At 38.1% G+C, this 16,174-nt stretch overlaps 1 protein-coding gene across 1 annotated transcript; it reads right to left on the bottom strand.

Annotated features, from left to right (window-relative positions):
- Positions 1 to 12,321: 12,321 nt before the first annotated feature.
- LOC124929900 (mitogen-activated protein kinase kinase 3-like) lies at positions 12,322 to 15,137 on the bottom strand. The gene is made up of 2 exons (XM_047470285.1): positions 15,058 to 15,137; positions 12,322 to 12,679 (listed from the first exon to the last, which is right to left on the bottom strand). Exons 1-2 carry the CDS (start codon positions 15,135 to 15,137, stop codon positions 12,322 to 12,324), a joined length of 438 nt encoding a protein of 145 aa, XP_047326241.1.
- Positions 15,138 to 16,174: the final 1,037 nt, after the last annotated feature.

The raw sequence follows: 16,174 nt of genomic DNA on the forward strand, positions 1-16,174 counted from the left end.
TGTGAGAGAGATAACCGCTTCAAAGAGATTGAGAGAGCTTAGAGAGAGAAAGTAGATTCGCGTGAGAATGAAGTAAAATGACCGAAAGGCCCCTTTTATAGATGCGGTTTGGAAGCCCAACCGTCCCATCAATAAAAGGCAGGAATTTTCCCTCCAAATTGAGATGAGCGCCAAACCGTGGGCGCCAAACAAAGGGCGGCAAACAGAGGGGTGGTAATTTTGGGCGGGAATTTTGGGCGGGAAATCTCCCTCCAAAAACCTTTGCTAATGTCATTGATGACGCACTCTTCTTCTAGAAACCGATTGATGATTCGGTTTCTAAGTCCAATCGGTTATTCTGAGTGATTAGAGTGTTAACAGATTAAGCAGATTTTATGTGACCGGATAAAAACGCGGTTATAGTTTGAAGATGTGAACCAGTTACTTAGATAAATGTTCAAATAATTAAGAAGACACGGTCATTTAGACTGAATTAATATTAAAATTCAAGAAATAGCAGAGAAAGGAAACCGATATAAGATAGGCATACAGAAATAATGTAAAGTATAGCCTATTGAAAAGACATTCTCCAGATTCGGTCTATCGCCGAATCCCTGTCGAGGATGTTTGAAGAGGAAGCCGGTGTGCCCGGTCCGAATTCTGGTCGGTACCCAAGAATCAGCTTGCTAATATGTGGTGCATAACCGAGCCCTTTCTTGGTCAGCACCATATTCTTTAGGTTTTCCCATATGACCGTTGACCAGTTGATGGCCGATTTGCAGAGAATGTGGGTCATGATGTTGTAGGTATTCCTAAAGTACCGTTGATTAGGTGATTGACACAGAATTGACCGGGTCACGATTTCGAGCAGTAGCTGACCGTGACTAGCAAGTTGGGTTTTTGGCCCAAAGTTTTCCACCGGAAAAGGGGTGGCCGACAGGTATTGCGCGGTTTCAAATCCCGCAAGGTCCTGAATAGGCGGAAAGTCAGAGAAACCTTCAGTGGGTAGACCGAATAGTGAGGCAAATTCAACCTCGTCTATCCAGAATGTATGGTCCCTGACAGTAGAGACGATATACTTCCCTCTGATGCAGGTGCTTCGAAAGAAGGCCTTGACATCGTCTAGAAGAATAGGACCGGCCTCTTCAAGAAACGGTTGAAGACCGGTTTCAACGAGAGAGTCATACATGAATTTCTGCTTAGTAGTACAGTCCCTCTCGCCCGTGCAAGAGTTGAAATCAATGCTTAGGAAGTTTCCCAGAGTTCTGCTCGGCATGATTTCGGTATTGAGAGAGACGGGATTCAAGAATATCAAATGTGATCTTGTGCTTTCGAATGTGATAAAATGAGTAGAGGATGGCTCTTTATATAGGATTGGTTTTGGAGGGAAAATCTGAGCTGGTCAGTTAGCGCTAAGGGGTGGAAGGCGGCAGAGGGGAGTGCGGCAGCTCGCCACGGAGCTTGATTGATGGTCAGTTTTGTTTTATTAAGGAAAAGAATCTTTACCTTTTCAAGGCGCATGGGGAAGCGGCAAATTGCAAAGCCCTAGGTAAATGTTAGTTGGGAAGTAACCATGTTAGTTGGATTTTAAATGTGCGGGTGGTTGGGGGTTATCTCATTGATTGGGATTATCTCATTAAATGCACTTAAACATAACCGATATTAATTAGATAGAAGCCGAAAATAACAGAGACAGTGCCGAAAATGGCATAAAGAACGATGAGGAAAGCATGAAATCCAGAAAGACACAAATAAAGCCGAAAGAGACATAGAAGAGGCCGAAGCGATCAAACTTGAGTTGGTTAAGAGTACACCCGGTGCATGAAGCAAAACGACCGGGTGTAGGAAGGAGTGACTTAGGGTGCATAGGGGTTGACATCACTGTTGTTGCGGTTTCTTCTCCTCCAGGCCCTCTCGAACCGCCTATAGAATGGGTCGGTTACTTCTTTGGTGAGCACCTGAGCTTGGTTCAAACCTTCGCCGGGACAGGTTGGGACTCCAAGCTCCACAAGGAGGCTGCTTATTTGAGGAATGAAACCAACTGATCGGATGCCGATCATCCAGATAAGGGTGTCAAAGAGCACCCTAGACCAGTTTACTGGTGTGCCGGTGATTATGGCCGCCATCATGTTGAAGTTCGAGACACTGTAGGTGTTTGTGACGTCCCTACCAAAAATGCTTTTGCCGATCACATCATTTAGAAGCTGATATTCAGCTCTCAGACGTGATTTTGCTCCATGGTCTTCGACTGGTTCGTCAGACCGGGAAAAGGCGATGGAGATCTCGGCCTTGACATCTGCCGGAATGTCTAGATCTGTTATTCCGTGCCTTGGCAGGCTGAGACACCGCGCAAAGTCCCGTTCGGTGAAATCAAAGACAATGCCTCCCACTTTGGATTGAATGTGGGTTTCAAAGTGGGGGGTGCCCCTAAACACCTTTGCGTGGTAGAAAAATTCCAAAACGGATTCCGGATAGATGGTATGTTTGTCGTCTAGGAAACACTGAAGGCCGGTTTCCTCTAGAGACTTAATCATCTTGTATATCTCATATTGATCTGTGGTTGAGCAGGATTGAAAATCAACCTGAAGGATGTTGGGATACTGAGACATTTTTGCCTTAGTGAGAGAGTATTCTTTTGTCTTGTGAATGATGTGGTGAGTGTGTGCTTCTCTTAAATACTAGTTTAGGGACTATCCTATTGTCCAGGCATTAAGTGAGATGATATGTATTAACTGCAGGATAAGAGATTTTTCATGAAATAGGCAGGTTTGCAGTCTAGGTGTCGGTCATAGGCCTGAACTGTGAAAGATATCAAAAGATCTTCACGTCTTTTTAGGCGCGACCTGTTTTACTTTGAAAGGGTAATGTTGCAGAGCAGATATCCTTAATCCCTAATAACTATTCCTCTTCTGTTTGAAATTCAAATAATCTAGGGTAACCTGCTTCCGAACCGGTCAGGTATCAGTTGTTCATCCCGATGCAGTTATTTGGCGCATGCACCAAGTTGCCGGTCGGTTTACTCTATCTGATAAACTTGGCGGTTCTTCCACAGGCACCCTGAAGATTCGAAATTCAACAGCTTATGAAGAATTGCCGGTTTTGTCTGTCTGAACCGGTTTCCCTTTAAGCATCCTTTGGAAGGATTTGGCTAATATCGGTTAAGCCGAGAGTAAGCCTGAATTGAGAAAGCTTAGCTTCCTATAGCGGCTTAGTGAAGATATCGGCTACTTGTTGATCGGTCGGTACGTATTCCAGCCGGATATGCTTCAGTGTGACATGCTCCCGGATGAAGTGATGCCTTATGTCGATGTGCTTGGTTCTGGAGTGGAGAACCGGATTGTAGGTGATCGCTATGGCACTCGTGTTGTCACAGAATATCGGGGACTCTTCGGCTATGACACCGAAGTCCTTCAGCTGCTGTTGGATCCAGAGGAGTTGAGAACAGCAACTTCTGGCCGCCAAATATTCAGCCTCTGCAGTGGATGTGGCCACAGATGTCTGCTTCTTGCTATGCCATGAAACGAGCCGGTCACCAAGGAACTGACATGTTCCGCTGGTGCTTTTTCTGTCAATCTTAAACCCTGCATAATCTGCATCTGAGTAACTTGTTAGATTGAAGGACGAGTCCTTTGGGTACCACAGACCGACATCAGGTGTGCCCTTTAGATACTTCAGTATCCTTTTTGCGGCTGTGTAGTGAGATTGTTTTGGATTTGCTTGAAATCTCCCACAAACACCAACTGCAAACAGGATGTCCGGTCTACTCGCTGTCAGGTACAGTAGGGAACCGATCATGCCCCGGTATGCAATCTGATCTACCGATTGGCCCTCGTCATCTCTGTCCAATTTGATTGATGAGCTCATTGGAGTAGCCGCCGAGGAGCAAGTGTCCATCCCGAACTTCTTTAGCAGCTCCTTGGTATATTTAGGTTGACTGATGAATGTTCCTTCTTTAAGTTGTTTAACCTGAAGACCTAGGAAGAAACTTAATTCTCCCATCATACTCATCTCAAACTTGTCAGTCATCATTTTTGAAAACTTGTCACATAGCTTAGGATCGGTGGAACCGAAAATGATGTCATCTACATAAATTTGAACAAGTAGGATATGTTCCTTCTTTTCAAATTTGAATAATGTTTTATCCACCGAACCGATGGTGAAATCATGTTTTAATAGAAATGCGGTTAGTGTATCATACCAGGCTCTAGGTGCTTGCTTTAGACCGTATAAAGCTTTATTTAGCCGGTATACATGGTTTGGAAATACAGCGCTTTTGAAACCGGGTGGTTGTTCAACATACACTTCTTCACGTAGGTCACCGTTCAGAAATGCACTTTTAACATCCATTTGAAAAACCTTAAAGTTTTTGAAAGCCGCAAAAGCTAGAAAAATCCTAATGGCTTCAATCCTGGCTACAGGAGCAAATGATTCTTCAAAATCAATGTCTTCTTCCTGTTTGTAACCTTGAGCCACTAATCTGGTTTTGTTCCTCGTGACCAAACCGTCCTCATTGAGTTTGTTTCTGAATACCCATCTTGTTCCTATGACCGATTGATCTTTCGGTCTGGGGACTAGGTACCAGACTTTACTACTCTCGAACTGGTTTAGCTCTTCTTGCATTCCCAAGATCCAATCCGGATCTGACAATGCTTCATCTATTCTTTTCGGTTCAATCTGGGATATGAAAGCAGAGTTAAAATATCCTTCCAGAAGTTGACTCCTAGTTCGAACAGGTTCTGAAGGGTCACCTATAATTTGCTCAGGAGGATGTTTACTGTTTCTTCTGAGATTCGGTTCAGGAGTGTCTACCAAATTACCGTTAACTTGACCAAGGCTAGACATGTCGGTAGGCTGAACGAGATTGTCAGACCGACCGACTTCCTCGGATTGGACCGAAGTGTCAGCTTCCTGTTGTGGAACAGCTTGATCCGGCTGGGTATCAATATTACCCATTTGGTCATGGACAAACCGCCTGAAGACCGGAGTCTCATCTTCACTATCAGAATGAATATCATTATTTTCCAATCTGTTGTGTAGATCAAAGCATGAAGCAGTGTTGCTTTCAACCGATTCATCGAAAACAATGTGAATTGTTTCCTCCATGGTTGCAGTTCTATTATTATATACTCTATATGCTTTACTTACTGCCGAGTACCCTAGCATGATGCCGGTATCGGTTTTTGCATCAAAAACGGTGAGTTGGGTTTTACCATTTATATGAATATAACATTTACAGCCGAAAATCCTGAGGTACTTGAGTTTGGGAACTCTGTTAAAATAAACCTCATACGGTGTTTTGTTGTGAAATCTGTTTATTAAAGACCGGTTTTGTGTATAGCATGCAGTGTTGATAGCCTCAGCCCAGAATTTCTGAGCAATGCCGGAATCGGCTATCATGGACCGTGCGGCTTCCTTGAGAGTCCGGTTTCTTCTCTCGGCCAGGCCATTTTGTTGAGGAGTCCTAGCACTAGACAACTCGGGTCTAATGTCGGATTCGTCAAGATATGCAGTTAATGTACTATTGGTAAATTCGGTACCTCGATCACTTCGAATGCTATTAATGCGAGTTGATTTTTCATTTTGCAGGCGCTTAAGGAGTGTGATCAGGTTTGATACAGTTTCACGTTTAGATGGTAGAAATATTACCCATGTATATCTAGAATAATCATCAATAACTACCATGGTGTAGAGCATACCTCCTAGGCTAATGACCTGAATCGGTCCAAATAAATCCATGTGTAGAAGATCTAAGCAACGGCTAGATTGAATGTTTCCTTTACTCTTAAAAGATGACCTAGTTTGTTTACCCATTTGGCATGCTGAACAAACCTTATCCTGGTTAAATACTATATCAGGAATACCTTCAACTAGCTTTTTACCGCGAATGTAGTTTAAGGTTTTCATGTTTAGATGGTTGAGTCTCTTATGCCACAACCAGGTTTGATCAGTCTTAGCTATCATGCATATAGGATATTCTACTCTATTTTTCCAGTCTACCTTGTAAATGTTACCTATCCTATTTCCGGTTAGTAGTACGATGCCTTGAGAGTTCTTAACTAAGCATGCATGTTTAAGGAATTCTACCGTGTATCTAGCATCACACATTTGACTAATGCTCAGTAGGTTAAAACTTAGGTTTTCAGCTAAAAGTACATTATCAATAGTTAGGTTACCATGGACAATCTTACCCTTGCCCACAGTTTTACCTTTTGAGTTGTCACCGAAGGTGATTAGAGCACCGGTTGCTGTTCTAATATCGGTTAACAAATTGCTGTTTCCGGTCATGTGCCTGGAGCAACCGCTGTCCAAGAACCATTCGGAGTTTCCTAGCCGTTTCTTTGGATCCTGCAAAATGTACATATTTACAACTATTTGGTACCCACGTTTACTTGGGTCCACATGCGATTAGTCCCTTAGGTATCCAAACCTTGATGAACCGGACAGTCTTCTTTGCTAGAGTTTTAAGTGTCCTTTTGACACTTGGTCTCGTGTATTTCGGTTTTCCTTCAAATGTCCTAAATGGTGATGGTCTTTGGTTCGGTGATCTGTAGTTTGACCTACGCGGCTCAGGAAAGGCTTTCTTATATCTGAGGATTTCGGCTTTTCTTTTCTCAGGGTCAAGCCATGAATCGGTTGGACCAACATAATCGTATTTTAGCTTTTCTTCCCTATAGTATGCGGTTTCCTCTTCTTCAGCTGTACAGGTGCTCTTAAGAAATTTTATAAAGGGAAGGTTTCCTTTTGTAAGCCTTGCTTTCTCTATGGGTTTTCGGTCTTTAGAGCTATTCTCTGTGTATCCCAGGCCACGCTTACAACGAGGATGCCTGTAGTGTTTATTCATGTTCTTTACTATATCACTAGATCTCTTATACGCGGCCATCTTATATTGAAGTCTGGCATTTTCTTCCTTGGTTAGTTCTCTAGTCGGTTCACTAGGTTGTTCGGTCTTAGGATCTAACTCGGTTTCTAGAGTATGGGTATTATCAGATTGTATGACTTCCGGTTCGGTTATGATGGGTACCTCTGGTTCTGTCGGAATGGGTATTGTGGGATCGGTACTGATGTTGAGGTGCTTAGGTAGCATGGTCAATAGGTTCTTATATTCTTCTACCATGTCATTCAATGCATTGTATAATTCATCCTTAGTAAATTCTTCACAAGGAGAGTCAAATACCTGTTCCTCATTTGCCATGAGACATGTGAGTTCATCGTCACTATCACTGCGAGCCCATAGACTTCCTCCATCGTCGGCTATCAGTGCTTTCGGTACCTCACTTCCTTCACCGGCTTGTTGATAACTGTTTCTGTCATTTTGATAGTCCGGTTTCTGGGTGTCCCTCCTCGGTTTCCTGCACTCCCACTTAAAATGTCCCAAACAGTTACAGTTGTAGCATCTTACATTGGATTTGTCACCATAGTAGTTGTTTGTCGGTTGGCTCCTTTTCATTAACCTTCCAAACTTCTGTGCAAGCATTGCCATGGCATCTTCAGTGAACTGTTCGGCGGTTCTGATCTGTACGGGTGCAGGGGCCGGTGCCGGTGCAAGTGCAGGAGTAGGTGCGGCCGGTTCTGTAGATGTGATGAGTGCTCTGGTTGACGTTGAGGCCGAGACTTCCTCTTCAGTTCTAGATCTCATTTCGAACTCGTATGCCTTAAGATCTTCGAATACATCGTATAATTTCATCTTACGTAGGCTCTTTGATTCCCTCATGACCATCGTTTTTATGTCCCAAGCACTTGGAAGAGATCTCAAAACCTTCATAATGACCTCTTTGTTGTCATACTTCTTTCCCAGAGTTGCTAACTCATCTAACACACCAGTGAACCGGTCACTGTATTCCTTCATAGTCTCTCCTGGTTTCATCTTGATGCTTTCAAACTTCTGTGTGGCTACCATTATTTTGTTCTCCTTTGTTCTTTCATTTCCCTCAAAGATCTGGATAACCGTGTTCCATGTCTCCTTTGCGGTTTGGCAGTCTCTGATCTTGCAGTATGTGTTTCTGTCCACGCTGTTGGAGATCCAGTTTCTAGCATGGTTGTCCAGATTGTTCCTTCTCCTATCTTCAGCCGTCCATTCCTTTCTATCTTTATCAATAATTATCGTTCCTTCGGTCAGAATGGATTCCATTTCATCATCCAAGGTGACTAGGTGCAGGTGCATGCGTGCCTTCCAGTTGGCAAAGTCATCACCTTCTAGCATTGTAGGCCTATCCTGATACATGTTTGCTTGAGTATTGAAACTAACTGCTCTGATACCAATTGTTAGGATCTAGGTCGCCGCTGGTGAACCGGGGGTTGGACCGATCAGCGGTTCACACTCGTAGGGTGGTGGTTAATCCGATTAGAGATTAACACCGGGGTTTCAATACTACACAACCTGTCACAAATCCTTGAACTAGGTTCAAGCGCGGAAGAGGTTTGCTTTCAAGTTGAAGCGGCACGCTTGTATGATAGGCACGGTCGGTTTCGGATGATGGAGATTTGGAAATGGTGGGTCGGTTTTGGTAATCTGGATATTCGGTATGGTTAGTATAGTGTCGGTTTGGGGCGGTGTGGTTAAGTTAGTCGGTTAGATAATGAAGCCGGCAGAAAGTAAATGACAAGGCAGATTTTATGGATGTTCGGAGATAAAACTCCTACGTCACCCCTTCCTCTCGAAACCGCGAGAAGGATATTCACTAAGGAATACAAGTACAAGCCGATCGAGACTTATTTCCTGCTCGATAAAACTCTTACAATCTACACCGAACTTGTAAAACACACTTTAACTTTCAACACTTAGGCTTTTTAGAACAGCACACTTTATCACTTGTAGTAAATGTTCTTAATATCTCAATATCACACTATTGTCTCTTAATGTCCCGCATTTACTCTTCTGCAACTGCCTCCTTTTATAGGTGAAATATGCCAACGGTCATATTTCACTTCCTTGAATCTGATTGGCTGAGCAGAGGTGCAGTGATTCAGTGTTTCAGAGGTTCAGACCTGCGGTCGTTTCCTCAGACCTGATGGTCAACCTCAGACCTGGTATTCTGTCTCAGACCTGCCGGTCTGTAAGACAAACCTGCCGGGTTTGTCTTTTACTTGATGTAGGCACTGTCTGTTGGACAGTTGTCTGTACGCGGAAGATTTCCTTTCTGGCTTATCCCGAAGTAGAAGGATCCGGTAGTACTGTTTTCTGCAGCCTACAGTCTTTCCTCAGACTTGCATGAATATGGAAGTGTTCAGTCTGTTCCTTTGGTATCGTTCTCAACAGATACTCGAATTGTCTTCTTGTACTAGTCGGTCATTTGACTTGGCCGAATGTCTTTTGGTAGTGATGTAACCGGACTTCTTCCGGTTATTCTTGTCTTGTGGATGATCGGCTGTTTGATGATTCCGGTTTTGAGCTTTGGCCGATCCTTTCTTTGTGCGGTCACGCTCCGAATACTCTTGATCGGTTTGGTAGCTTGACCGGTTAGGTTTCTTTAGTCGGTTCTCTTGTTCATCCGGTCCGGTTCCTTGTTCCTGCATAGAAAGTTTATTTTAAGTTAGGTTTATTTGAACCGGTCTTATTTTATCTAACATAAACTTCTCATTGTTTTCTGTTTTCCAGCTTATTTCATCATTATTTTCATTGAGTTGCTTCTCCTCATTAGGTTTAGGATTCTATCACCTCCTGTAATACGCCTCAAAAGTGAATCACATCTACCTTTATATACGTTTCTAAATGAGTATTTGATGTATTCTCTTCTAACTCTGTTTCCTTGCATTTCTTCTTTGAATATAATGGGAATATTATCCAGCCAAGGATCATGCCAGAATAGTACCCCTCTTTCATTTCCAATTGTGGTTTTCACCATTTGAAAGGCATCTTTTCTTGTCTTTTACCTTTGTTATCTTCAATTTCTGTGTTTTTGTTTCCTTATCTTCGGCTTCAGCTTCAGACTCCACATCGGTTTTGGAATCTTCTTTATCGACTTTTGAATTCTCTATTTCATCTTTGAAATTCTGGGTGTCTTCCTCTTGAGTTTCCTCAACAACAACTTGAGGTTCATCTTCCATTTCCATCTTGATCCTTCGCATTACATAAAATTTTATTTTTCTCTTCACCTTGATACCTTTTACATTCTTTCCTTCACCGTTTTCATTTTTCCCAAAATCCTTCTTACTTTCTTCTACAATTGTGTGATCTTTGAATTTAGCCTCCTCTGTTTCCTTCTTTTTCATTTCTGCTTCCTGAGTTATCTGATTTTTCTACTCTTCTTCTTTAACTTTATCACATTTATTGTGCTGGAAAATATTACAGAAAGTACACCTCTTTGGTTTCCATTCATAAGAGATCTCCATGACATTGTGCTTTCCTTTTCTATCAACAATTATCATTTTCATTGGCAGGACACTCCTAGGATGCACTTCAATGCTAATTCTAGTAAATGACAAGTGTCCTCCTCCTTCAGTTATCGGGTCCATATATAATGGTTTCCCAATTGTACTTGCAAAATGACTAATTGCTTCAACATTTTACATGTGGACTGAAATGTTCCAAAACTTGAACCAAATTTGGGATGTTTCCTTTGGTTTTCTTTGTAGATTCATCTCTTCTAACCACTTTTCCAGCTTCATGCAATTTGATTCTATGTAAGTATGCCCTTTCTCTAAGATTTCTCTCATATTTGAGCCCTTTTTGAATTGAAGGAAGTAGAGATCATGTATGTTTGCAGAAACTTTTTCAAGCCCCTTTTCTCCCCACTATTTAATTAGAGCTTCTTTGATAGTTGAGAATGATACTCTGTTTTTCCCAATGAAGTTTCCAACCACTACAAACTTCCAGTCTTCAATATATTTCTCCTCTACTTTAGAAGGCAGTTTGAATTCAAAAAGAGAGTTGAGTACCTCTACCTTTGTTTGGATATCCCCCAAGTAGAGTTTTTCTTTGTAGGCATGATCTTCATATTTCTTTTTTGCTTTATTCTTTCATACCTCGTTGACTTTCCATGTTGAATTACTCTTGATAGTGTGGACTTGGATTTGGGAGCCTTCATTAGCTCTTTCATTGCATCAACTGGCCATTTAACTATCTCCTCATATTCTTCTTCCTTCAGCAACTTTCAGTCCTGTAGATAATGAATATTGAGTTGGACTGTTATTTGATGAGTATTCTCTTTTCTGATTGTGATTTCTCCCTTCTTAGCATGTATAATGAGTTTGGTAATCTGGTTTTTAAGACCAAGTAGGTTGGCTCTTTCATTATAACCAACCTTCCATACTCCCTCTTTGTTGCCCTGTTTTCTTGCATTCTTATCTACAAAAATTTCTGCAAGATTTGTTGATTTAATATTGTTTTCCTCCTTCTTTTCTTAGATAACTTCATCAACTATCCTCTCAATCTCCTTACCTGCAACATTCTTAATTTATCCCAGAATAAACTCTCTTATTTCTTTAGATTTATTATTTTTGTTCTTCCCCATGATCGCAGAAATACAGTAATAGAATAAGTAATTACAGAAACCCTAAGAGATGATCACAAATAAACTACAATCGAGGGCAAAATCCAGCGGCGCAATGCACAAGAAACCCTAGATTAGAAACACTTAATAACTTACTTACGTCATAAGACTATATCGTGCCGTAAGTGTCGATCGTCTTGTGTCGCATGTGCCTATCGTGCCGCCCGTGCTGTTCGTGATGTGTCGCATGTGCCTATCGTGCCGCCCGTGCTGTTCGTGATGTGTCGCATGTGCCGATCGCGCTTTCTTTAATCAATGGTGATTTGATGACTTACGACAATAATACTTTTATTTTAGTCCAATAGGGAGGAACACCTTAACGTTTGGGCCTTCCCCAGGTATATTGAATTAAATTTTTATCTAACTTAATAAGAAAATGTATTAAATTTGGACCAATAATTGCCTCAAGAGTCTAGATAGACTTTATTAATATTTTTTTTTACTAGATTGTACCAGTAACACAATTTATTTATTTATTTAAAAAAAATGTCTATGTACATTCAAAATGGAAAAATCGTCTAAGAACAAACAAAAAATTTAGATAAAAAAAATTAAAATAAAAAAGTATTTTATACTTATTAAGATTGTAAATTTTCGAAAAAAACGAATAATTTCCCTACAAATTTTACTGACTAAATAAATTATACAAAATGTATACACATAATGGATGCATATTGTTTCCAAAATAAAGAAATGGAAGTCAAACTGTTGAAAGACAGAGAGTTTCCAGCAATATATATTTATTGGTATGAATTTTTTTTAAAAACTATACAGTTATTGTAAAATATAAATCTCTTGCTTAGTTATAAAGTAGCAACCAATAAAGTCATTATGTTCCATGATTAATAGCTCTTTAAACCTTCCTACTTTCTAAATCAAAAGATTGATCTTTGAAATTGGGCAAGCCCTCAGCTTGTACTCCATCCCCACAAATGAGAAACTGATTACCAATTATAAATGACCCAGATGCACGGATTGCAATTCCATCTTGCCCATGACCTTTGCACTGAAGCTTTTCCACAACATGCACTAGCTTCTCTGGAGGCCAATCTCCAGCCAATGTACTCCTTAAATCCGTCAAACTTGCGAAGATCTCATTCGGGCCAACATATTCTTTGCCAGCAAAGCTAGTCAACAATGTTCCGAACAAATGCAGCCAAGTCCTCCATCTTTGTATCCTTGTACTTTGTGATGAAAGGATGCGAAAGAAGCTGTGTGGTTATACCAAACATCATATTTAAAAAAAATCCCAGCAGGAGCTTATGACTTGAAGGATATTACAAATAGAAAAATCAACTTCTCTTGCAAGTAAAACAACTATTCAACTTCTCTTGCAAGTAAAACAACTTGGAGGTTTTGTTTGATATACGGCTAGTTATTAATATGATTGTAAATCAAATTTTTATCGTTTCGTAAGAAATTTTTAAACAATTTATTATAAATGATGTTTATTTTATTACTGTCACCTTTGTGATCATTCTTCCTTAAAATGATATATGATTACATTACATTCCAAAATCATTTAGTTGCTAATTTTGAGTTAAGGGACAATTAGTTTAGTTATTATTTGTTGTAACAATTATTGAAATGCATAATTCGCCTACAAATTGATGCAACTTTATACTTACTTACAGACATATATATATATATATATATATATATTTTCTTTAAACTTATTTATTTTAAATGATGATTTTATTAAAAAAAATTGTTAAAATTAAAATTAGAGTGTATTTGTTAGTTTGATTTGATATAGTTGGTACATTAATTTTTAGAATATGATTCATTTTTTAAATAATAATTTAAATTATAGTGTAATTTATAATATATATTATTTTATAAATAAATTAAATTTCTTTTTGAAAATTATATATTAAATAATAATCTAAATTATAGTGTGATTTATAATAATAATTTATTTTATAACTTATTAAATTAAGTTTAATAAAGTTAAATAAATAATCTAAATTTGATTCAGTTTTATAACTTGTTAAATTAATTTAAGTTTAATAAATTAAAATAAATAATCAAAATTAGAATATGATTAATTTTTTAAAATAATAATCTAAATTATAGTGTGATTTATAATATATATTATATTATAAATTAATTAATTATTTTTTTAAATCATATATTAAATAATAATCTATAAACTATATTGTGAATTATAATAATAATTTATTTTATAACTTATTAAATTAATTTAAGTTTAATAAATTAAAATAAATAATCAAAATTAGAATATGATTAATTTTTTAAAATAATAATCTAAATTATAGTGTGATTTATAATATATATTATATTATAAATTAATTAATTATTTTTTTAAATTATATATTAAATAATAATCTATAAACTATATTGTGAATTATAATAATAATTTATTTTATAACTTATTAAATTAATTTAAGTTTAATAAATTAAAATAAATAATCAAAATTAGAATATGATTAATTTTTTAAAATAATAATCTAAATTATAGTGTGATTTATAATATATATTATATTATAAATTAATTAATTATTTTTTTAAATTATATATTAAATAATAATCTATAAACTATATTGTGAACTATAATAATAATTTATTTTATAACTTATTAAATTAATTTAAGTTTAATAAATTAATTAATAATCATTTTATATAATTTTTACAAACAATATAATTTAATATATATATATATATATATATATATATAAATAATTAACATGAGTGTCATGACATGACACATAAAAATGGACATGACACTACACAAATTTAAATACGAGTTAGCACGACACAGATAAACTCGTAGACACGAATTAACACGACGTGAAAGAGACCGTTGATCATAATATTTTGAGTGAGTCAAGACACGACACACATAAGATTGAGACACTACACGACACGATCGAGAGTTTAACACAACTTGCCCGAGTCGAATACGATCGTTTATGCACGATATCCATCTCTAATTCAGTCTCAAATTTTGTATATATAGAATATATATAATTAATTAATTAACTTGATATTACCTTAAATGATAGGTAAGTCTATGTGATGATGACTTAATGGGCAGAGATCATAGTAGTTAGTGGTTGGAAGAATTTTTAATTTATGTTTATTCTAAATTGTCCATAATACTTGGATATCTTACAAAAAGATGATTTCTCTTTGTTTTTGTTTTTATATGTAAATAGTATTTTTCTTACTTTAAGAAAACTATTATTGATACAAAAATTAAGAAAAAATGTAAAATGAAACCCCAGATCCAATTATTAGTGGCCTAAATTTCTATAATGTCAATGGTTCCGAAACTAGAGAGACTAGGGTCTAAATCACGTAATGCCAATTAAAATAATAATTCATGCTTTTTTTTCACCCTAATTTTGGAATTAAACTGGTCAACACCAAACTTGAGACATAACTAAAATTGGACAATGGGTTAGATTAACACGAACCAACACAATATTAGTACGAAACAATACGCTACGATATTATCTCACTCGGGTCGTGGGTTGGACACGATCACAAGTATGAGACGACACGATCAAAACACAAGTATGATCAAGTCTTCTCGAATATACTCCTCAGGGGTAAATTCGAATACCTTTTCTTCGTTTTCCATGAGACATCTAATTCCTTCATCGTCACTGTCCGAGTAGCTATGTGCCCACTAACTTCCACCATCATCAGCTAATAATGCTTTTTGGATCTCCTTGTCTTGACTGTTTGACTGGTGATCTTCCCTTTAGTTATGATCGGTTGGCATTCAGTCGTCCCTTCTTGGTTTCCGACATTCTGACATGTAGTGACCTAAAGCATTACAATTAAAACAACGAACATTAGCTTTGTTACCGTTAGAGTAGTTGTAGTTGTAGGAGTTGGTGGGTTGGTTCTTCTTCATGAACTTTCTAAACTTCCTTGCTAGCTTGGCCATCGCATCATCGCTGAATTGTTCAGCTGATTTAACAGGTACATGAGCTGTCGGTTCCACGGAGGTCACTAGAGCATTGGTAGCTATTGATGTTAAGGCTTCATCTTCATTTCTTGTGTTCATCTCGTACTCATATGCTTTCAGATCTTCGAAAACATCATGTAGCTTCATCTTGTGAAGACCTTTTGATTCTCTCATCACCATGGTTTTGTTATCCCAAGCGCTAAGAAGCGATCTTAGAGCTTTGACAATCGTTTCTTTGTTGTCGTATTTCTTTCTATTAAGTGAGAGTTCATTCACAACACTTGTGAAACGATCACCAAATTCCTTCATTGTTTCTCTAGGGCGCATCTTGATATTTTAAAACTTTTGGGTGGCCACCATGATCTTGTTTTCCTTGGTTCGCTTGTTTCCTTCGTGAAGTTGGATGATTATCTCCCATACTTCTTTTGCAGTAGTGCATCCTCTGATCTTGGCAAATGTGTTTGTGTCCAAGGGTTTGTAGATGACAATTCTGCAGATATTGTCAAGGTTGTTCCTTCTTCCTTCTTCTTTCCTCAGTTGTCCATTCGCTTCTTTCCTTGTCAATCTTTATTGGTCCATCAAAGAGGATGAACATCATTTCATCGTCCATGGTGGTTAGGTGTAGTTGCATGTGTAACTTTCAATCAACGAAGTCTTTGCTTTTGAGAAGTGGAGCCTTTTCGCTGTAAGACATGTAAGACATGCTGACGTCTGGTTGCTTGAGTATAGAGATTAGTTGTTATAATACCACTTGTTAGGATTGGGA

The sequence above is a fragment of the Impatiens glandulifera genome, chromosome 1 (genome assembly GCF_907164915.1).
Source record: "Impatiens glandulifera chromosome 1, dImpGla2.1, whole genome shotgun sequence".
In the NCBI taxonomy this organism is placed as follows: Eukaryota; Viridiplantae; Streptophyta; class Magnoliopsida; order Ericales; family Balsaminaceae; genus Impatiens; species Impatiens glandulifera.